Source organism: Gekko japonicus, unplaced genomic scaffold (assembly GCF_001447785.1).
Source record: "Gekko japonicus isolate JY-2015 unplaced genomic scaffold, Gekko_japonicus_V1.1 scaffold1275, whole genome shotgun sequence".
In the NCBI taxonomy this organism is placed as follows: domain Eukaryota; kingdom Metazoa; phylum Chordata; class Lepidosauria; order Squamata; family Gekkonidae; genus Gekko; species Gekko japonicus.
The window spans coordinates 398,226-422,296 of record NW_015177051.1 but is presented as its reverse complement, the minus strand read 5'-3'; the positions used below and the strand labels follow the sequence as shown (position 1 = coordinate 422,296).

Here is a 24,071-nt window from a genome sequence, read left to right as displayed (position 1 = left end):
ATGCAAAATTTGGGAAGATACCTCTAGTATCCATGTGTCAGGGATTTTAAACACTAAATAAACTGGGTACTATCACAGAATAATCAAGTTTTATACCTTGATTTGTAAATGGCTGTAATTGCAAGCTATATATGCTTTCCCCTCATGAAGACCACTTATTCTTCAAATTTCATTTTATTTGATGACTTCCCCATGTAAAATCGTCTTTCTGTGGTTTAAGGCACACTGAGCTTGTTTTGGACATATCTTTGTTTATGCTTTTGCTTGCAAGCTTCTAATATCTTGCATAATAAAATACTCAGGGTGGTCCAATACTGCAGTCAAAATGCATTCACAAATGGGAATTCTCTGAATGAGCTCCATATATGCAGCAAGAAACCCCACATTTTACAAAGCTACCAACCAACCAAGTCTGGCACCACATACATTCCTTCATCTGTGTTCAACAGTTGCTGGAACATGGGTTGTTCCTGTGTTCAAGTCCCAATACAAAAAGGAACAGTAATTTATTATAAAGGCTGCTGCAAGGATAAAGCTATAAGTCATTTTTGTGATTTGTGCCTGTCATTTACAATTATACTTATCCAGATGAACTCACCATCTGCAATATATCCTCCATTTTTAAGTGAGGGTCATCTTGATCCTCTTGAGAAAATGCCCTAAAAAAGTTAAGAAAATATTTCACATACAGATTATGTACCTATTGGCAGCCAGGAGAACACTTGAAGTCGCTCTGTAAGAATTCTGAGGAAAAAAAACTGTTAAGTTTTATAATCGCTGCCTATGAGGTCTGTCCTGAACTGGCATAGCCCAGGCTAGCCCGATCTCATCAGATCTCAGAAGTTAAGCAGGGTTGATCTTGGCTAGTATTTGGATGGGAGACCTCCATGGAATACCAGAGTCATGATGCAGAGGCAGGCAATGGCAAATCACCTCTGAACGTCTCTTGCCTTGACAACCCTACAGGGCTGCCATAAATCAGCTGTGATTTTATGGCATTTTCCACCACCATGAGGTTATTAAAATGATTTATTAGTACTAATACATTTTTCCAAATGATTGCGTATTGCATATGGTGCAGTATAAACTATGAAAAGAAAAAGTTTTACTTTGACAGCCTTGAAGACTGACTAATTAGACTGTTAACCAGTGAGACAGCCAGCAAGTCCATTATATAAAGCTACTGATCAAATCCTTTCCCCCAACCATTTAAAGTGAACCTTCCCTTTAAATGGCTGTGGAAAATGTGGGCAACACACACGCCTGCCCTGCAAACTGCAAATTTGCCACTTGAAAAGAAAGGGTGCCCTGTGTGCCTGCCCTGCAAACCGTGAAATCGCCACTTGCAGGGCAGGAGTGGGTGGCCCCACTTGAAAAGAGCTGTGCACACCAGCCCCGCAAGCCGTGAAATCGTCACTTGCAGGGCAGGTGCGCACGGTATCAGCTCTTTCAAGCAGGGGCATGGATGACTGTTGGGGGCAGGGCTTCCCCCACTAGCCAGCGGGCCGGTATCTGAGAGGAGCCCCAGAAATCGGGGGATCGCCCTGCCCCCACTTGGGGGCTGGCATCCCTACTGGCATAGGAAAGTCTATTTCATACTTTTTGTTTTTCATCCAAGTATGTTCAAGGCAACTCACAATATATATATATTTAAATACAGCTGCAGCTATAAAGCCATACTAACAATGCCCATCAAATTACAATAACACTTTAATAGACCAACAGCAAAATGAAAACAAACAAAAAAAATCAGCAGAATTCAAGAGAATGTACAGAAAGTATTTATCTGATGTCTGAAAAACAAATGTGCATTCACTAGGCAGAGATCCCCGGTAGGCAATTTAAAGGAAGGGTGCTAACACTGAAAAAGGCTCAAAAGTGTGTACACAATATGCATTTAGGGTGCAGGGGACTGAACCACCAATAAATGCATCTGAATGCAGGTGCATAAGATATCTGCAGCTATTTGGATGAACACCAGTGAAGATGCCAAGAGGCAAGATGCTCTCCTATAAGTGCTTTTGATTATCTGTACAGCACTATCTCCAGCAGATGCCTTGCCTAATTTTTGAAGACAGAAGTATCAAGAGCAGAATTTCTAAAAGGTGGCCTAAGAGAACACACAAGATTTAAACAGGCTTTCAGAGAGGCCAATGTGGAAAGAAATATACTGGAACTCAGCACAGAGGAAGTGCTTGTTAGATTCTACAGCCTCACACAAGGATTGGTTGCTGCTACTTGCTTGGTGTGAGAAATTGTTTGGAATTACAGTGTAATCCTATGCAGAATAAAACTATTCTAAACCCATTGGTTTAGGATGGGGCTGTTGGTGATTTCAGGCCTCTTTGCCTGTCTTTAGTCATTTACAGCATAATCCTGAGAGGGGGACTTGAAAGTGCTCAGGTCATGGCTTGGGGGGTGGCAGCAGTTAGTTGGCTCCCTAAGCCATCCCAGTCCTTAAGGTCCCGCAACAAGAGTACATAGTTATGCTTGCAGAAACTGTGGCATAGGACACAGGCATCCATTAAGCCCAGGAAAAGCAACCTCCCATCAGCTGCCATACCCCTTGTGTCCTGAGGACCACAGGATGCCAGTGGGCACCACAGGCCACACCCATCAGCTCCCAGCTAAGCCCCCACCACCCCTGCCACAGCCAATGCTGTGGCACCACCAATGGGCACCAGCAGCCAATATAAACCAGTTTAGTGTAGTGGTTAGGAGCGTGGACTCTAATCTGGGGGAACCAGGTTTGATTCCCCACTCCTCCACATGCAGCTTCTGGTGTGACCTTGGGTCAGTCATACATTCTTTCAGAGCTGTTGTCTCAAAGACAGTTCTCAGGAGAGCTCTCTCAGCCTCACCTACCTCACAAGGTGTCTGTTGTGGGGAGGGGAAGGGAAAGGAGATTGTAAGCTGCTCTGAGACTCCTTCAGGTAGAGAAGGGCAGGGTATAAATCCAATCTCTTCTTCTCTTCTTCCAGTCTGTGCATGGGCAGCCCAGATGCCAATTTGTATGGCATGAAGCTATGTCTGCCAGCTTCCTGACTGTGGGAGTCAGCACCTCGGGAGTGCCCCCCTGAGTCCCACCCACTGCTGAACTGGGACCCCTGCAGAGTATTCAGCGATCCCTGATGACTGGCCACAGACCAGCTGGAGTGGAATGCTAGCCATGTGTTCAAGGAGATACCCAGGGTTGGTGTTGGTGTACCCAGGTACACATCCCCATGGTACACATCCCGTCAAGAGGTTTCTTCCACAGGCAGGACCCATCCAGCAATCCAGCAACATCCTGGTAAGCAGCCGGTGCCTCAAATCATCCTTGGCAGCAGCAAAACTGGCACAGGCCCCCCTCAGGATGCCCTCCTACCCCTGAGCTCTCAGCTCCACAACAAGGCCACACACACACAGTAACACACAATATTAAGGCACCAATCCAATCCAATTTCTTACAAAGACCAATGGTTCAACCTTAGAAATCTTTTGAACCATTGGGTTCTGTAAGAAATTGGATTGGTGCCTTAATATTGCATGTTACTGTGTGTCTTTCTGTGAATGGAGTTGATACTCCAACTTGGTGTTATATCCCATTGCTCCTAACTGCTTTAAACTTTATGAAAGCGCTGAAGATATTTGTTTATTTGAAATGAGTGAGATTAAATCCAGAAGCCTTGTCTTGGATTTCATACTTTGGATCTCATACTCTGGACTGGGAGCAGATCTATTTGAGTATCTCACAAACCTCGCAGAATTAGAACATTTCGATTGTTTACTTGCTGTCTACTCGCGAGTAATTGGTTTACTTTTTGTAAATTCATATTTTGGATGATTGTTCCTTTACTTCTGCATTGTGATTATTTGGAATAGGATTTGTATTAGATGAATGGTTTTGTTAAGAAATAATCACATTTATATTGAAATAATACACTTTATTTAAGAAAAAATATTTGTTGTTTTTTGTGCTTTCTTTCACAGTCATATTTCCTATATTTCTCTACTACCTGGTCCAGCCAGACCTCCATCCAGTGCAGAACCACTAGCACAGCCATGAGAGAAGTGCCTGTGGGGAGGAAAGAGGGGAAGGTTGGTGCACTGCTGCCCAATGGCCCAAACCCCTGCCTCTGGCTGGGCTGCAGGTTGTGTATGGCCAGCTGAAAGGCACAGTGTTGGGCCATTGCTGTCCAGGAACTTGGCCATGAACTCCGTAAAGATGCCTTAGTGATGACAGCTGGCCTGCAGGTTCAAGATGTAGAAGTGGTACTGGTTGCGATAAACCTGCTGCACTACCCAGGGGGCAAGGAGCCCTATCGGTACATGATGTTTGGGAAGCGTGCAAATGCAGCAAATCTGGCACAGATGAGGGTCATCTCTGCTTCTTCCAGGGGAAAGTGCACATGCTACCGCAGGTGCAGCAGAATGTCATCCACCAAGCTGTGGGGGCAGCACCTTGCTGAGGGCTAGGACACCTCCAGCACCTCAGATATGACCACTGGAAACAAGCCTGTGTGAGGAAGTGGAGAGACAGCAGCACCTTCTGCAGGATGGGGATGGCCCTGAGGCCTGGCACCTGAATCTGTACAGGTGGAGGGTGCAAGGGCCACCACCATCCTGGTGTGGGCCATCCAGTAGCTGGGGGGGCTCATTAGACATACAAGCTGCTTGTGGAGGGGCACTCTTTGGCCCACAGTGCCTCCCAACCTGGCCCCATAGCCTAGTGCTGTCCCTAGGAAGTGGGGTTTGTGCCCAGCATCACCCTGCTCCTGCCGCATCTCCATCCTGTGTCTGGCTGGTAGTAAGAAGAGAAGAAGAAGAGATTGGATTTATACCCCGCCCTTCACTACCCAAAGGTGTCTCAGAGCGGCTTACAAACTCCTTTCCCTTCCCCTCCCCACAACAGACACCCTGTGAGGTGGGTGGGGCTGAGAGAACTCTGACACAAACTGCTCTTTTTCAAGGACAGCTGTGCCAGAGCTTGTGACTGACCCAAGGTCACATCAGCAGGTGCAAGTGGAGGAGTGGGGAATCAAACCCGGTTCTCCCAGATTAGAGTCCGCGCACTTAACCACTACACCAAAGTATGCAATCCACAGTCTGAAGGTTCCCATGGCGCCTGGGTCTGCCCTCACATTCTCCTGAGGCATGCTGGCATGGTCCAGCAATGCTACTGTCAGTTTGCTACTGTCAGGGGGCAGCAATGCTACTGTCAGTTTGACTGGACAAAGGCAGAGATAGCACTCTTGCATGGGCTGGTGGTGCAGCATGCCAGCATGGCCCTTGACACCTTATGCTGCCACTTACTGTCGTGTCTTCTGGTGCATGGTGGCAGAGCAGGTCTATGCCCTGGGCTACACTGTGGTAGAAGGAGCTGTCTGTCCTGAAGCAACAGAAATGATACCTTCGGGCAGGCTCAGAGGCATGTGCATGCCCTCATGGCTCAGAGCATCCCCTATGACCAGGCCCAATTCTGCGGCCTTGCTGCATGCAGTGATCCTACCCATAGTGGTGGTGGCTACAGGGCACTCCTGGGGGTCCTGCAGAGGGCCCAGCATCCCCCAATGCTGCCTGCTCAATCTTGCCTTTCTCTCTGCTGGCAACTCACTCTCCAGAATGGCTGGTGCCCAGCAGATGGGTGCCAGTGTTGGCGAGGAGGCTGGTCTGCATGACAGCTCATTGACTGCAGATCTGGTCATGGATCTGAGGGAGCAGCGGACCCTGGGGCCACACTCTCCAACATGTCCATGTAGCTGGGAGGTACCCTGTCAGTGACCACTGGGTGCCCCATGTTCCTGGGACAATACATGATGCCAAGCCCAGGGGTGCTGGCATGCTTTGGGTGACAGTGTGCAGAGTGGTAGGGTCCTCCTTCACTCCCTTTGTCACTGCCTCCATTCTGTTTGGTTGAGGCCTGTGCCATTAAGGTTGGGGTTGCAGGTGTGGCTGTGCACTGTATGGACCCACCCCTCCCCCTCCTTTCCTCATGTGTCCCTATGGCCAGCTTCCCATGGCTGCCAAATCCCCCCGGGGGGCGGATTTCCCCCCGCTTTGGAGGCTTGATTTCCGCCGTTGCAGAATTGGGCCCCGAGGGAAACCCCACCCCGGCGTGCACGTCAGCTGGATGTGACGTGATGACGCCGGGCACGCTGGGGGTGGGGCCACAGCCATTTGAGGGGAAAACATAGAGCTGAGGACGCCGAACAGGAGCCCCCCGCCGCGAGGTTAAGAATAATTTGGCAACCCTACCAGATCCCCATGGCTGCTGCTAGTTTCCCCTACTTATCACAGCCATACCATCATGCCCTTGCGACATTCCCAGCACTTGCTGCAGATCCAGTGGCACTGCAGCCTACACACCTCTGCTGCAGGACCATTTTGCCTGGTTCCTGGCCTGTGTGGTTTTCCTTAGGGAACTGACCACTAGAACCACAGTGGCCCTCAGGATTGTGCTCCCTGTCTGTCATCAGAATTCGATGGTAGGAAGAGCATAATGGTTCTGAATGAAGATGAGATACAAAATATGTGTATATAATCTTATGATCCCTTGCTTCGAGGTAGGCGTCCAAGACATTGGGAGTAGGTAGAGGCAATGATTGAGAGAAGGCTATTTTCTTTGTTCTTCATAGTATTAACTAATTAATTCTAGTCTCTTTACCTCAGTATGTTTGCTGTTGCCTTTCTTTCTTGTGGCAAAAGGTCAGGGTCTCTCAAAACTTCTTCTAGCAGATTTAGAACATTCATTTTCAGTTCATTATTTAGCTCAAAATCCTACAAAAGAAAAAGGATCCTGAATGAAGAAATTTACTTATATTATTATTCTCTGCACCAGGAGTTGTTTTGGGTTGTTTGAATATTTATATCCCACTTAACACAACAATAAAATAGTATCATCAACATTACGGAATTCTATCATAAAAATAAATCTAATATCCATGCACAAGATCAGATTCAGGTGAGTAGCCATGTTGGTCTGAAGCAATAGAACAAAGTGTGAGTCCAGTGGCACCTTTTAAGACCAACAGAATTTAATTCTGGGAAGTGTGCATGCACACAAAAGCTCATACCAAGACTTAAACTTTGTTGGACTCAAACTTTGTTCTAATGCACAAGACCAGTCAATTAAAAAGAAAGACCAACTGAAGTCCAACTCAAAAACCAACTGACCCCAAATCAGCAAAATGGCACCACCTTACAGAGTTTCCTGAAATCTGTCAATAAAGTGTGCTGCTTCTTTTAGCTGGCCATTCCATAGTGTTGGGGCAGCCAATAAGATGGCTTGTGAACAAACCATCATACTACTCTGTAGGAAGGAACAACAAGCAGAAACTGTAGTGAGGAGTATAACCAGCACTTTGCTGCTTATACTTTGATACTAACAAATATGTCAAAGACTTGTTATTTGACATAAGAATTTAGGATGATATTGGAGACTAAACTTTATAATGTAATCCCACTTAAGATTGTACAGTCAGTTTCTCACATTACGCAGCAGCAAACTTAACTCGACCTCTATGCATGTAATGAATAAATAATTGCAGTTATGCCCAGCTTCCTGATGGGGGCACTGTATAATACAATTCATTTTTTATATTTTTAGGTACACACAATATATTTTAAGCGTACACATCACAAATATGCCTTCTGCAGGAGCTAAATTCCACTGATTCCAACAGAATGGGTATGCTAATTAGGGACAATTCATTCTACCATTTTTAAACACAGCATTTCAAATTCATTTTCAGTTATTTTGAAATGCTGAGCTAGTCTTACAAACAATGCTATCTGAATGGTGACATATTACTTGTCTCAATCTGTTTTCAAATTATTTTTCAAGGTGTTGTATGCATCACAATCTATCTGATACAATAAGAATCATTCAGCAGACTTAGTTCAGCACAGCTAAAGCTAGTGAATAAAGCAGCAATCCTAAGAAGATTGACCCAGAACCCTACTCATGTCCCTTCAATGGGGCTTACGTCTTGGAACTCAAAGTTTTGATAACTTCAGCTTAATGATTGTGTCAGTCAGCCTGTGCCTTTAAGACATAATTCAAAATATTTTATATAGAAAACTTATGCTGATATTAGTGGAACTGGCTTCCAAGTAAGGCAGTCTAGAATTATAGACATTATGTTTGTATTAAGATATTTATATACATTTAGATCACTGAAATATATGCCATCATCTAGCAACACTGAATTTTCATGTAGCACGCTAAGGAATCCTTTCTAGTTCTATACACAGTAATTTTTCTTAAAACTTTCTGTAATTGTGTGCCCAAGGAATTTGATTTGCTTAAACATAATATTATCACACTCTCAAATCACTTGAGCATAAATCAGATGTTTTGTTTGTAACTTCAACTTGTTTAAGATTTTGTTTGTTTTATTTGTTTATCTTTTTCTAGTTTAGAGGAAATAGGAATATTGCTAATGGTTAAATGTGGTAGCAGAGAAGGAAAGGGTTAAAATAAAGGCACATACAAAATATCTTTTGTAGATTTGCATTTCAGCTCAGCACAGATGTTTGGATAAAGAATTTAAACTAGAAAGCTTCATCTATCCAGTATACATGCAGCAGTTCCTTTTTATAGTGATTTGTTTGCTATCATGTGGGCAACAATTCAGCATCTGTTGCCATAGAAACTGAAACAATAGTCATTTGCAAAGTTCTTGAAACTCTTGTACATTTATTTTGAATGTACAGTTGAGATACATATACTATGACACTTAATTCAACACATTTTAATTCTGGCTTCTAGTGACTTTTTCAGCTTAATAAATAAATCTGCTCTTGGCAGTGCTTTGTGCCAAACCTGTTGGTAAAAGATCTACAACGTACCAAGAGTACAAACTGTTGCCTATCTACAGACAATGGTTTCCCATGATTGAGATTTGAGATAATAACGGGAAGCGCTTTGAACACCTCTCTGACCTGGATGGCCCAGACGAGCCCCATCTTGTCAGATCTCAGAAGCTGGTTAGCATTTGGATGGGAGACCCCAAAGGAAGTCCAGGATTGCTACTCAGAGGCAGGCAACAGCAAACCAACTCTGAACATCTCTTGACTTGAAAACCCTACGGGATCACTGTAAGTGGGTTGTGACTTGATGGCACTTTACACCATCACCAGTCTGAACGAAGAAGAAGAAGAAGAAGAAGAAGAAGAAGAAGAAGAAGAAGAAGAAGAAGAAGAAGAAGAAGAAGAAGAAGAAGAAGAAGAGGAGGAGGAGGAGGAGGTTGGATTTATACCCCGCCCTTCACTTACCCAAAGGTGTCTCAGAGCGGCTTTCAAACTCCTCTCCCTCCCCCTCCCCACAACAGACACCCTGTCAGGTAGGAGGGGCTGAGAGAACTCTGACAGAAACTGCTCTTTTTCAAGAACAGCTGTGCCAGAATTATGGCTTGCCCAAGGTCATCCAGCCAGGTGCAAGTGGAAGAGTGGGGAATCAAACTCAGCAATGGGGTGTTTAAGGCAAGAGAAGAGCAACGATGGTTTGCCACTGCCTTCCTCCAAGGAAGAACCCCAGGCTTCCTTAGTGGACTCCCATACAAGTACTGATGACGGCTGACCCCATTTAGCTCCCAAACTGACTATTTGGGCCAAACTGGGCTATTTGGGCTGCTTTGAATGCTTAAGCCACTGTATAAATACTTGTTTTATTATGTATCACTATCTGGATCGAAAGACTAATTTCTGCTAAGTGAGGAGGCTTCCTCCCTTGGAAAAAGACTCCTTACTGAATGGGAGGGAGATTCGGGTGTGTCTGAAGCAGCAAAATAAAGTTTGAGTCCAGTGTGCACGGACACTTCTTCAGATACCCAGGATAAAAATTTGTTAGTCTTAAAAGTGCCACTGGACTCAAATTTAATTTTAATGGAAGGGTTAGTGTTATGCATGGCGAGCTAGACATTTTTTGGGCTGAGAGAACTTTGAAAGAGCTGTGACTAACCCAAGGTCACCCAGTTGGTTTCATGTGGAGGAGTGCGGGATCAAATCCAGTTCTCCAGATTAGAGTCTGTTGCTCTTAACCGCTATACCACACTGGCTCCCTATATAAAATTTGTTGACTTCATGTACTGTACAAAGTAAAGGCAATAAATTTAAATATAATATCCTGTTTTGGGGAAAAGACACACACTTTTATCATTGAGGAATGAGCTCTTTTGATACCAGAGTAATGGAATAACAATATGTTTTCCCAGTGATGCTTTGACAAGCTCTACATTTCTCATGTGGCAACATTCTAAACCACAGAAATATCAGGCATGTAGCAAATGAATGTTAAGAGGGCTGTTTACAGCTTACAAGCAAAAAGATTGTTGCTATGCAGCAGGAGAAAAACACCTTTCACTTTCCTTGCAGTGGAATTATATTTATATGCAATTTATAGTTAGTTTTCACATTTATTGACAAGGTTTTCTTTTCATGAGAGTCAGTTCATTGTAGTAGTTAGAAGCATGGACTCTAATCTGGGAGAACCAGGTTTGATTCCCCACTCCTCCACATGCAGCTGCTGGTGTGACCTTGGGTCAGTTACAACCTCTTTCAGAGCTGTTCTCTCATGAGCAGTTCTCAGAAGAGCTCTCTCAGCCCCACCTACCTCACAGGGTGTCTGTTGTAGGGAGGGGAAGGATAAGTGATTGTAAGCCACTCTGAGGTCCCGGTCACGCGGAGGGGGGGGAGCACGGCCAAAGCGTGGCTTTTCTGAGCCGCAGCAAAATAGACATGCAGTGGTGGGATCAGACAGATCCCCTGAGCTGCCGCGCAGTTGCTCCCCAGCACGATCAGATGCCGGGGGAGAAGCCACGGGACGGAGAGCGAGGCAGCCGGCTGCGCATGTGCGCACATGCGCAATTTGGCCAGGAGCCTCGAAACGCCACACTCCTTCAGTCTAACCTACCTCACAGGGTTGTTGTGATGATAATGTAAGCTGTTTCAGGTCCCCATTGGGGAGAAAGATGGGGTAGAAATGAAATAAATAAATAAGTACTTAATGGTCTTCTCCCCCATCCCCCCCCCAATGCCTTTCATACATTCATTCAAACATGAACCTTGATGGCTGCAACCCAACGCATGTTCACCTGGAATTAAACCCTACTGAACAAAGGACGTATTTTTTGAGTAAAGGTTTATCACATTAAGGTACACGAGTATAAATTATGGTATAGATTTTAATAACTGAAAAAACATTACTTGTCTTCACAAGATACCTACCTCACAAGAAAACAAACAAACACAGTTCAAATCTTACTTACCTAAGAGAGAGGCCACTTCATCATAGCAGTGTACCAGATGGACCCAATATAGGCATTAGTCCAGTCATGATAGCTAGTGTAGTGCTGTGGTTAAAATGTCAGAATGGAATCTAGATGATCCGGGTTCAAATCCCCACTCTGCCATGAAGCTCACTTGGGACAGTCACTCTACTTCAACCTAGCCTACCTCATAAGATTGTTGTGAGAATGGGAAAACTATATATACCACCCTGTGCTCCTTCATGGAAGAGTACATTAAAAATCTACTAAATAAATACAATTTATTTTCGCCAAATCTAATTACAGTCAGTGAGATACAACAATATGGTGGTAATGTTCCATGTAACTGAGCTCCTTCATGTAGTAATTTAAACATTATTCTCTTTTGTAAAGAGAATAGTCATGTGCCAACATTAATTTTCATATAGGGTAAAGTAATATTTGAATTGCTTGAGATGAATATAAACTTGATATACTGCCATTCTTTAGGGGAAATGGATGAGACAGTTCAAGCCCTATTTACAGGTAAAAGATTGCAAAGCGAAAAAGTATGGTTATTACGATAAATTTTACTATTCCTCAGATCTATTCGGGAAACCTAGACTAAACAGTCCTGGTTCTCCATATCCCCACATCTACTTCTTAGGAAGAAGTGTACATACTTTTCTTATTAGTTTAATCATGACAATTAAGCAATCTTTTTTCTCTTAGAGTCGCACAGCAGCGGCATCAAAGAGAATGTTAATAATGCAGCCTTGTAAAAATTCTACTGTTCATATTGCAGAGGATTAAAATCTAGTATATGGACCTAATCATCACATAGTACTACTAAGGGAAACATTTACTGTGCAAAACAATGCAAAAGAAACACATCTCTTCCGCATTAGAAAAATTTATGGAAAATTGTAATATAAAAATACCTGAGAATGTTTTGAGACCCAGTGGCGAAGGACATTCAGAACACGATTGGTGGCTGCTCGACGTATTATGAACTCTTTATCACATGTTCGTTCATTGTTATTAAATCCTAGCAATTAAACAGATAATCATGGTTAAATAAGTGTACTGAAGAAAAAGGTCCAAGGACCAAAGGAAATTCTCAAGGTATAGCAAGTTCTATAGGTTCAGGTGACCCACACAAGCTTTTCAACAATGATACAACAAAGAAATATGGGTTACTGTCTCCAGAAGGCTCACAATTTATTCAGTTTTCTTACCAATCCATTTTTGAACAACCATTCCATTAGATGGGATCTGCTCCTTCCCACCATCAAAAATAATCCACCCTGTTCAGTACAGGAGTGTCAAGAATATGGGACACATCGGGTATAATGGAGAATCAATTTGGGGCTCTCGGGGAGCTGGTTTTTTGAGATAGATGCACTAAATTTGCAGCATAGCTGCTGGTTCCTCTCTCAAATCCCCCCCCCAAGTTTTAAAAAAGACTGCACTAGGGGATCCAATTCTATGGGCCCCCAAAGAAGATGTCCCCATCTTCCATTACTTTCAATGGAGTGGGGAAGGCATTTAAAGAGACTGCGGTCTCTTTATATGCCTTCTGAGATCACTTGCTGAATTGTGGCGGTGGCACAGCTTGGAGAAGGCATTTAAAGAGTCTCACTCGCTGAGTTATGCTGCTGCCGCAGCAGCAGAATCACAGCTTGTAGAAGGCATTTAAAGAGAGTCTCTTCTGCCTTCTGATAGCAGAGGGAGCTATGGATGTTGTAGTGGTAGAAAACTGCAGTGAGTTCATTTTCATTGCATGCTGTTAGAAAAGCCAGATACCACCTCTAGCAATCTGTTCTTATAACTCATGATAGTACAGTTGGAGCCTGCAAAATAGAGAGAGAGTGTGTTTTTTTATTTTCTACGTTTTTTATTTAAAGATAAGTCACATATACATAAAATCCAAGAAGCATAAACAGTAATACATTCAACCCTATTTCAACGACATGTAAACTAATACAGTTAAGACATTTCAATATATCCATATATCAAAATTAACTTTGCCTGACTGAGGCCTTATGCTCTTTGTTTTGTTCCCAAGTATCCTACCACTAATATGTGAGTGTCTTATAGTACCATTAAGATATGTGGGGTGCTCAATGAAATAGTTTTCTGCAGGGGTCATTTCGGGGGGATCGTGGGGGATCGCAGTTCCCCCGGGTGAGATTCGGAGGGGAGGGGCACACGGCGAAGCCCCGCCCCCTCCTTCCGGTCGGGGTAAAATGGCGATTTGACGCACCCTGTAAGTGCTCAAGATGGACAGGTGTTCCTTACAGCAGTTTGGACTGTATTTTGGTCCAACGCGGCTTCCCCCAGGCAGGGGGAATGACTGGCAGGCATCAAGACCCAAGAGAGAGTTGAGATTGGTGTGATCAAGTCTCGGAGGAGGCTTGTATTACACTTTGATCCCCTCTCCCGAAGCGGGCGAGCGCATTCAGGGGGTGTGGCCTCATGACATACTTCCGGTGATGTCAGGAGGTATGGCATATGCTAATGAGTTATGCTAATGAGTCCCCCTAGCTCTTTTTCTACGAAACGACCCCTGGTTTTCTGTCGCTTTTTCAGACTAGCATAAGTGAACATTTTAGCATCTGTAACTGGCCTCTTGGGCCCTGAAACCAGGGTGGTATTTCCACAGAGGGAGACATCCCAAGACAACCTCTGAACCTCCTAAAGCAGTGTCTTCATGAAGCCAGGCTTGGCTTAGACAGTGGCTTTTGCTGGGAGTCTAAGAGAACCTCATTTCAAGCTGCACTGTCAGAACATCCTCCATGCAGGCGACCCCCCCCCCACTCTTCTCTCCTGTCAGCTCATTCCATAAGGACTAAAATAAGCAAGTCTCTGCCCTTGCCTCAGGCATACCAAATGCCTTTTGTCTGCCAAATATATAGGCTGGGAGGGACAAAAAGCCTCTGGACTTTGCTATTGTCATGAATGAAGTATGTTGCATGGTTCCAGCCCCCAACTCCTGTTTCACTTGTATATCAGGAAATACCTTCTGAATAATCCTCTCATTCCTGTTTCCATATATTTGTCTCAAATATCTGCATTCTGATACCTCTGCCAGACCTATCAAGGTAAACATTAACTCTTCATGTCCAGTGAATGGTCAGCCATTCAGGTTCATCCTGCCACACATTAAGCAGCCTCACCTCCATTGTCTGGCACCAGGGAAAAGCCAGACCACCCTGTTGTTCCACAATGGACACTCCCAGCTGAACCATCCAGCACCTTGTTACTCTCATCAACACTATTGTAAATCCAGACTCTGCCCCTCTGGGACTTCATTTGGTCACACCTAGGTTTTACTCCTCCTGGTGTCACACCCCCTTAGACCCCTAATTGGTCCAGGTACTCTTTTATCTTCACCTGAGACAAGTCCCTCAAGTCCTCCCATTGGCCTGCATTGTTTTCCCATGTCTATATCCACTAAAGCACATGGCCTTGACCATGTGTCACTCTGCAGCAGCCTACAGTAGAGATGCACCCCCAAACCCCACAGTTTGGGTCCCCTCCCTTTCCAGTAATGGACCCATGCATGTCTAGATAGGTATAGTATTACCCCAATCCTCTCACCCCCTCACCTAAAATGACCACAGTTGCAATCCAGCACACATTTATACAAACCCTCTCACACCAGATTAAGAATGAAAATCTCCTTCTGAACATTGGTGCAATTCCTTAGAACTGGTTTCTCAGGGGATACAGCAGGCAAAGTCTGGTGTAGTGCTTAAAAGCCAGTTTGCTGCAGTGGTTAAGTGCATGGAATCTAATCTGGGAGAACTGGGTTGGATTCCCCACTCCTCCACTTGCAGCTGCTGGATGACCTTGGGCAAGCCATAGTTTTGTCAGAGCTGTTCTCTCAAGGTCAGTTCTGTCAGAGCTCTTTAAGCCCCGCCTACCTTACAGGGTGTCTGTTGTGGGGAGGGGAAGGGAAGGAGATTGTAAGCCGCTCTGAGACTCCTTTGGATAGCGAAGGGCAGGGTATAAATCCAATCTTTTCTCCTCATCATCAAAGACCCTTTACACAAGCTCTGTTCTACTCATGGTTCTCTAGATCCAATCCATTATTAACAAGGGGAGGTCCATTTTATCAATAATTAGCAATTTAAAAACAAGGTTCCTGTTTAACATTTGCTGCATGGTGAGAGGCTTGCCTTAGTTTGAAGGAGAGCATATACCCAGTCCGTTGACAGAATTGCTAAGCAACAGTTCCGTTAAATTCAAAACTGCTCTTGATTTAGGAACAAAAATAGAAGCCTATTCAAATTCATTGCAGAGTTCGTGAATATTGAAAGGAGGAAAAAAGAATACTTTTTATGGGTGTAAAAATTCATACATAGAATGAAATCAATTGATCCTTTGCCTATTATTGGCACCTCAGACAGTCAAGAAAAGATAATCTGGGTAAAATATGATAAATACATAAATGTCATACAAAAAGGTAAAACATGATAAATATAATGTCACATGAAAAGCCATTAGAGAGGAAATTCCGAGACCATAATGCATGGTAGGTAGAAGCACTTCATTCTTACAAAAAAACACAGATTAGATAGATGTACCGGATTCTAAATTGGAGGCAGTTCCTACTGTTATGTCTGGACATGTGCAATCTTCAACTCAGGCTTAACTGCTGCTGGTGCAATAGCCAACATAAGGAGGCAGGCCTGGACTTGTCTGGCAGGCAACCTAGTTAGAGCTTGAAGCCCCAGAACAAAGGCAGGCAGGATCCTGGAGCCTGCCTGTGGATTGGCCCCTGGGGGAAGGCAGCCAATCTGGAGCCTGGAGGCCATTTGAACTCACCAATCACATGAGGGCTGGGAGTGGCTTAGGTGTATATAGTTAGGGCAGTTGCCCCATGTAAAGCATTCCTGTTGAGATGCAATAAACTGCTGCTTGTTGAAATCACTCTGCCTTCACCTCTGCCGTGTTAAACCCACTATTTAATGCCTACATCTTTGATAGCTGTACAAAAGAATGAGTTTCACCATGCAGCTTTGGCCAAAGTACTGCAAGTTAGGACAACATACACCTGAGAAGTGTCTATACAGCACAACCTTTGAAGGAATAAAAACGCTAAAAACACTGAATCTGGAAAGCCTACCAGTATACTATCTGCTGATGGACAGTGAGACTTCCATCAGGTTATTTCTATAAGTAAGTGTGCAAACCAAGGATTATTTGTAAGTATTGGTTTCTACCAATTGGGGTGGCTCTCCCATATCTCTCTCATTCCCAGTAACAGAAGCAAGATCTGAATACCGGAACCTGTATGAAAAAGTCAGTATGGTGCAGTGGTCATGTAGTGTACAGCATGTCAGACTAGGATCTGAGAGACCCAGGTTTCAGTTACCAGTATGGCACAGAAGCTTTCTGAGTGACCTTGGGCAAGTCACATGCTCTCAACCTAGCCTACTCACAGGGTTGTTGTGAGGAAAAATAGAGGAGAACAATGTAAGCCACATTGGGTCCCCACTGGGGAAAATGGAGGAATATAAATGAAGAAAAACAAATAAATAAAACACAAAGCTGGGAAACTCCTCTTGATAAAGACAGGCAGTTCTATCAATCACATTTTTATCCTACAAGGAACTGTGAGTGACATACATAGTTCTCCCTTGCCTCATCTAACCACTGTTCCAAACTATCAGCATACTCAGAGCTAGTGATGTTCCATGTCTGCTTCCCCTTCTTAATTGTAACATCTAGTTTAATACAAGACTTGACAATACCACTTGCTGTGGTACTACAACACATCTTCATTATTCCTTTTAAACCAAGTATGGTAATGCAGTGTGTGGTGCCCTATCCCTGCCTTAGGGCACACCATGGTACATTTCCAACACATTGAGCTGTTTTAAATCAGTCATTATGAGAAAGAGGAGAAAAATCGATCAGAGCAGAAGCAGTTCTGGGCCTCTGCCTCTAGATGATTTTTGTAATACTATGTATAATATTGGAGATAGGCATGGGAGCTCACCACCTCTTACTAAAGTCCCATAATACATCCTCTTTTTCACCTTGTTAACAAAGCCTTTTTGTCCCAGAGTTAAATATATTTAAGTCAGGCAAAGCCAGGCCTAGCACGAAGCAGGCTAGCCAGAGGGGACACACAACCCATATGGTCCCCAGGCTGGAGCGGCCTCCTTCCCTGCTGGTGCCACCTCCCCTGCCCCTGATCCGGGCTCCTGAGGTGGACCTGGCTGTTGTACTACCACCATGGTCCATGGCCACAGCCCTGCTGTCGCTGCATGGCTTACTGTGGCCATCTCCTCCAATGACTGACTCAGCTGGCCACCCCGTCTACACTGCCAGCCTCCTCTATCACTAGCCTCCAGGACGAGTTCCCAATAGATGGGGGGGGGGATCCTCAGGTGACAGGGAGAGGGTTGGTCAGCACCCAGACTCTCCTGGATCTCCAGGTGATGGACAGGGGCTTCACTAGTTGAAGTGGCACCCAACCCCAGACAGGCTGTTCCCCGTTCCCTGGCTTTCTTGTTCAGACCCTTTAAACTTTAAAGGGACTGCACAAGAAGGCCCAAAACAGCTAAGAAGCTGGGAGAGCTCCTGCCATTCAGCTGTTTTTGCAACTTTCTGAAAGCCCCAAATGAAGTTTGCTGGGCCCACTGAATTGGTTAGTCAAAGAGCAAACTGGTTTGGTTTGTGGTTCAGTTCGTGGTTTGGCCATGAACCACGAACTGAACCACGTTTTTGCGGTTTGTGCCCATTCCTAGACAGCACTGATGTAACTTCAGAAGTTGCTCCTATTCTTCCAGAAAAATTCTTCCAGCTAATATTCTTCAATTTTAAAAAGAAGCAAAAAAGGTGGCAGCAGAAAGATTGTAAAACAGCAATATAGATATGGAATATAAAATCGATCATATTTATTTACTTTATTACAATTTAGTTTACTGGCTAAGATTCACTAGAACAGATTTAAAAGAGAAAAAAGCAGAAAAAAATCAAGGGAGAAAGGATATAATTTTTTATTGTAATGTCAAAATGCCAATAGAGAAGGAACCATGTGAACCTCACAGGGAATTTACAATACTGTGGTTAACAATAGAGATCCATCACTTTGCTGTGTAGTGTGTATGCTATTATATCATCCAAAACAAAACTCAAAACCTATACTTAATGTAAAATAGATATACCTTCTCTCCTCTTTGCAATGGTAACGTGTGGTGATATGACCTCAAAATATACAAAGGCAAAACATGCAATAAATGTCTAAGGATTAAACCATCTCATTTGTTGAATGTATTGCAAAACAATCTGTATTATGTAGCGTCATCTCACATTCTCAGAAAGTTAACATTCTGGATTCACTTGGCAACAACACGTTAAATCGCGTTGCCTATCAAGAAAATCTTCAATGTACCCACTAGATTCTATTTGAAGGATACTTTTGTGTTTTTTTGTGCAAACATTTGTCATGTAGTTGCTGCAATTATAGTGCTTATGCCAAAAAAAGCAAAACAACAGAAATATGATGACACCAGAGAACAGGGTAATGATATTATTTCTAATCAGCCATTGCTGGTCATGAAACAAACTGAAAGACACTTAGAAAATAACATATGAAATTTTATTTTGCTAAATATAGATATTTAATTATTTTGCCTCACTTAATTAGACCTGTGTTTCATTTATATGAATGGAAAGCCTTAAAGAGATGTTTTGTGGAGCACCAAGTAAATTATGAATTGTTACACTGGAGAAAATTTAAGTTTGTAAAATACAATATAATAGCTCAGACATAACATGGAACTATGTGGTTGGATTAGCAATCCATCAGCAGAACGCTCTGATAGTCATGGATCTTTTCCAAAGCTCTGCTGACAGAAAAGAGAAGAGAGGGTGATTTTGCCTTCCTCCCCCCACCCGACCTCGCAGCCTCCTGATTCACTCAGCTGTTAGATCACACAGATTCCACAACTTCAGGAATAAACTTTTTATGGGGTCGGAAAGGACTACTGGGGGTGGGAGATATGGGAATGATCAGTAACCCATGGTTACTACAGTAACCCCAACTACAATTTGTGAAACCAGGATTCATGGTACAAATAGTTATACAATTCTTGGTTTGGCTCAACAAGTACTGGTTTCACTATCTTTGCTTTTGCTCTACAGAGATCTAGTTTGAATCCTGGCCTGCTTTGTGGAGAGGGTAGTGCTACTGAATGAGAATTTTAAAATATCCTTCTCCCTACCTTTGTCTTGTTTTTATTAGGCCTATTGTGCATTGGTGTCCCCCCCCTTTCACTGTGCATGTCCGTCAGGTTTTCCTTGTTGTTCTGAATTGATTTTCCTCCCTTCAGCGCTCAGTTCACTTTCTGGTCCCTGTTTCCCCAGTTTTCTGAGAGTGCTTCTGTGCCGATTTCCCCCTTGTTTTGCTTCCAAGCCGAAGGTAATTCAAAAGAACACAGATCCCCTTGGATTTCCCCCTCACCCTGTTGCTGTCCCACGAAGGTCACTCTCTGCCCACACTGAGATTGTTCCACCCACTCTGCACTTTCCGCCATCCTTCCCTTTCATTGGTGTACAAGCTCCATTTTCCCGTTTTAAAATTTTTAATTTTTTTGACAAGCAGCATGAGCCTAGCATTAGGAGACCATTGATAGTCTTGGATCGCTGAATAGAAAAATTAAAACAACCGGGAGGGGGGCAGTTTAAAAGGAGCTGTGTGAAGCTTAGTTCCCTGCTGGTATTGACTTGAAAGGGGGATCAGAGAGGATGCAAATGGCAACATCCCCAGTGCAAAAAAAAAATATTCAGTGCTACAAACAAACAAAATAAGGAGGGGGGGAATCATCAGTGCAGAATGAAATTGATATGAGATGTAAAGAGAGAGAGAGAGAAACTGGGATGGGAAGCTTAAAGCTTTGAAAATGTTTTTCCATTTAATGCTTTAGTGAACAAAGTTGGGGGGGAACCATTTTGGCAGTCTCCAGAAGACTAACATTAAAATGCTGGCTGAGCCACATGGACCTTCTGAAAACTGCCCAATATAAGAATCACTTAGGATCAATCCATTTGGAGGACAGAGAGCAATCCATACAGGACAGGCTTTAAAAAACTGCCAAGATCACGACCAGTGTGCAGGATCAAATTAGAGAATCACAAAGAAAAAAACCATGCAGATTTGCAAGGAAGGGCAGGAAATTAGCGTTACTATGCAGCTGCATCAGGGCTTTGGTGAAAATAGCCCCCTTTTTTCCAATTTAGTGGCACAAGACTAAAAAAGCTGTCCAGAGTTTCTGCCAGAGGACTCCTCCCCCATACAAACTCTAGTCCTGTGCAAAATGTGGTGGAGTTGCAGCTGACTGCACAGGTGCACACACACACACACAGATGTTGTCAATGATCACAGCTTGTAATGACAGTGTCAGTGGGTTCTACTGTGCAATCTGTACACTCAACACGTTCCCCCATATTATGAGATTTTTCACAGTGGCTGATAACACAGTAGAGAATTCCTTAGTGCTTGGCAATATGGAAAATCGGTTTCGCACCCCCCCCTTGCTTGTGCTCCTTTCTGTTCCCTTTCATTCAGTGAACTAATCCTAAATGCATGCACAAAACCTGAACCACAAATATTTAAATGGAAGGCATTTGTTAGGTGCTACTGCGCAGCTATGATAGGGCAATTGTGTAATTTAAAAAAAAACAAAACCTTTGGACATCACCCCCCACACATCAGAAGTGATGTTCCACCCCGATGTAGAAAACTGCGTTTTTAAAACTGTCGCTGCAGAATAAATACACTTGAGGGGGGAAAATGGTGCGTAAGGAAGGCACAGAATCTGAAGTTAAGATTAAAGGCTTGCTGCTCTGAAAATCTGCAATATGGCATAATGGGCATAATGGGACTCTAAGTGTACAAGCACAGACTGGTTATCCTTGTGTAATACTTTAGGTACTTTGAGTAAGAAAAATGACTGTATAATTTAAAAATATTGCCACTTATCAAAACCCCCATAAAATTGTGTCTGTGCTTAGATTTATTTAATCAATGGAATGCATTAGGGTCTATTCATGCAAAATTAGATTCTGTTCCTCCTGCAATTTCTGTAGGAGAATTATGGCATCTAATTTCATGACAATATCAATTTGACCCCATTTTACATTGGGCCAATCCAGATTTGAAAACTGGAATGAAATCTTTTTTTAAAGAAGGCTGCAACATGATGAGTTTTTGTTAGTTTTTCTCAGCTAAGGTCTAGATAAAATCTGTCAACCTCTGTTGAATGGCAATATTTACAACTTCAGTATCTGTTGGTACCTTGCAGCACTAAGTATTTCACAATTTTCTTTACTACTGCAAACTTTCATTAAATAAATGCAGTAAAGGAAATCTACAATATTTGTTTATAAATATTTGATGTTGATTAAGAGTATGATAGGCAAAATCTCAGAAATGAATGGAAAAAGGAACAAGATTGCCCAGTTTTGCCAAAGCAATGTGATATAGCACTAAATTTTACTTATTCAGCTAAAATAATGTTTTGGCTGTAGTGGACGCTACAGCATCTTCTTACTAAAGGCCTAAGTAAAGTGTCTAACTGCTGATGTTACAAACAGATTAAAAATAGTTTTTATTTGAGAGTTATTACTGCCTTAAATGCTGTATGAAATTGGAATTTGGGTGACATTAGTGGTTTTAAGTTGCTATGTGAACCTTATAAGGGAGTTATGAGATAGTTGTGAATGGTTGTGTGAGTGTATATGAATATTGTTGTAGATCACCGAAATGATTGCATCTTAATTTCGTTGTACTATGTACAATGACAACAAAGTATATTACTATTACTATTACATATGTTAAACATATGCTTTTGGCCTGTTTGTTTGATACATAGTTTATTTGCTAAAACACAAAGAAGGAACAATGATCTGATTTCTCTTGCACTAGAAGGCTCACCTGGTGGACTTCCATGGCCAGCTGCAGCTGTAGCAATGGCAAAAGCAGAAGCAGGGGAAACAGAACAATGACTGTTGTCAGTGGTCTGTACTGCAAAGAAAAAAATAAAAACCAACAAGAACAGTTTGCTTGATTGTCCCTCTGTATGCATGTAAAATCAAGAAAACACATTAAAACTATGCCAGTAGTCTCTTGCTGAAAAAAGCAGAACATGTTGTGATGAAAGAAGGAGAAATGATCTGATTTTTATTTTTAATCACAACAATGTTCTTCAGGAGGAAGTTTGTTATCCTTTCCAGGAGCAGAAAGGTCATGAATGCATTTTCAGGATCACTTTCCTTGACGATGGCAGTACCATAATCATGTGGAAAAGCAGCACACGTAAAATGTTTTTAATGTTTACATTTAAAGAAAGGCAGGGAAACAGTATGGCCCTAATCCACGTAAAGCCCCTGCTTTCTGTAGTTAAACTGCATGTCAAGGGGTTCATTGACAGGTCTCCAATGACATGAGTAGTTTGGCCCTCAAAGGGAACAAAAAGTGTGTGCTTCTTTGTAATGTACCACGTGGACTGTTTACACTTCCAACAGTTACTAATGGAAGCTATCACATATCTGATAACAGAGAGATATGTGAAAAATTCACTGTGGATGTTACAGAGGTGCAAAGAGAAGAGGAAGCAAGAAATTATTTGTGTTTCTTGTTGGATGCACTTAAGTTCTGGTGGAAGTCTCTGCATGTAGAAGAAGTGAGCCGCAGGATACAACCCACAGGGTTGAGATACATGTTGTTATAACATTGCATTCTTTAGACATCTGGTGATAGGACAGATATGCTGGAGATCTACCAAAAGCATTTCAGCTTCTAGTTAAACAATTTATTCACATCCTGTAATGAGTAATTAGGATACCATCTGTACATTTTCATTGCCATACTTGTAGAAACATACATAGTAATTTCCCATTAATAATGATCAGTTGTCATACATCTTATCATTATACATAATGCACATATGTTCCTCTAGTTTGCTTAATTGAAATCAGTCAGGAATAAGACTTGAGTCAATATTTTTCTTGAACAAATGTATATCTTGTTCAAAATATTACAGAGCATTTCATCACATCCTTAACACCAATATGTCTTTTATTCTCTCATTGCTCATATGCTAATCATTTAGAATGGTATAACTCACATTCTGCTTTCATTTTCTAGTTCAGAAATATATACTAAACAAATTATTTGGAAGTTTAATACTTTAATGAGATAAGAAGACTAAAAAATAGGATTCAGTATTTAGTCTACAATCCAGCACTGTTACACAAGCTTAACACCTGCTATTGTTTCTCAAAGCCATTCCATTTACACTGTTTTAAAGCCAAAGATTCTATCTTACCTCCTGGTGGTCGATAACGTAGATGTCGTGGAGTTGAAGGAGATCTACATGGCGAAAGTTCAGGTGTATCCACAGTTGAGGCACTTTCTGGTATTGTGCGGTCCACTGACACAGACTCTAGAACCGCTGCTTTAAAAATGTGAAGGTACATTTTAATACCAAGATGGCAAAGGATCTTATAACTTACTAGGAAAATGGCCCGTTATGGAAATCAATACAATGTCCTCTAGAAAGAGGCTCTGGGCGGGTGCCCTGGCCTTGGACACTCAGTGTCAATTTGCTGTGGTGACCTCAGCAGGGTATAATGACACTGAGTCCACCATTTTCTCCAGAGGAACTGATCTCTGCTACCTAAAGAACAGTTGTAATTTTGAGTGATCACCGGCCCTCACCTGGAGATTGGCAACAATGGTTCCCCAGAAAGGAATAGTTGGTTTGGAGGGTGGAGTGAGGTCCCACGCCTCCTGAAACCTCACCCTCTCCAGGCTCCATCCCT

At 42.8% G+C, this 24,071-nt stretch overlaps 1 protein-coding gene and 1 long non-coding RNA gene across 2 annotated transcripts in view; one reads left to right on the top strand and one right to left on the bottom strand.

The window, feature by feature from the left end:
• The window catches only part of LOC107124623, a 46,333-nt gene extending 42,595 nt beyond the window's left edge, over positions 1-3,738 (top strand). The window contains exon 4 of the long non-coding RNA XR_001482988.1: positions 2,982-3,738. This is a non-coding gene — a long non-coding RNA (uncharacterized LOC107124623). The remainder of the gene's footprint in view (positions 1-2,981) is intronic.
• RASGRF2 (Ras protein specific guanine nucleotide releasing factor 2) overlaps positions 1-24,071 on the bottom strand; it is a 150,909-nt gene that overhangs the window by 20,177 nt on the left and 106,661 nt on the right. Inside the window, exons 16-20 of the mRNA XM_015428113.1 lie at positions 23,576-23,701; positions 22,183-22,272; positions 12,170-12,276; positions 6,647-6,759; positions 599-659 (exon numbers count right to left, since the gene is read on the bottom strand). Coding sequence (XP_015283599.1) covers positions 599-659; positions 6,647-6,759; positions 12,170-12,276; positions 22,183-22,272; positions 23,576-23,701 — 497 coding nt within the window. The remainder of the gene's footprint in view (positions 1-598; positions 660-6,646; positions 6,760-12,169; positions 12,277-22,182; positions 22,273-23,575; positions 23,702-24,071) is intronic.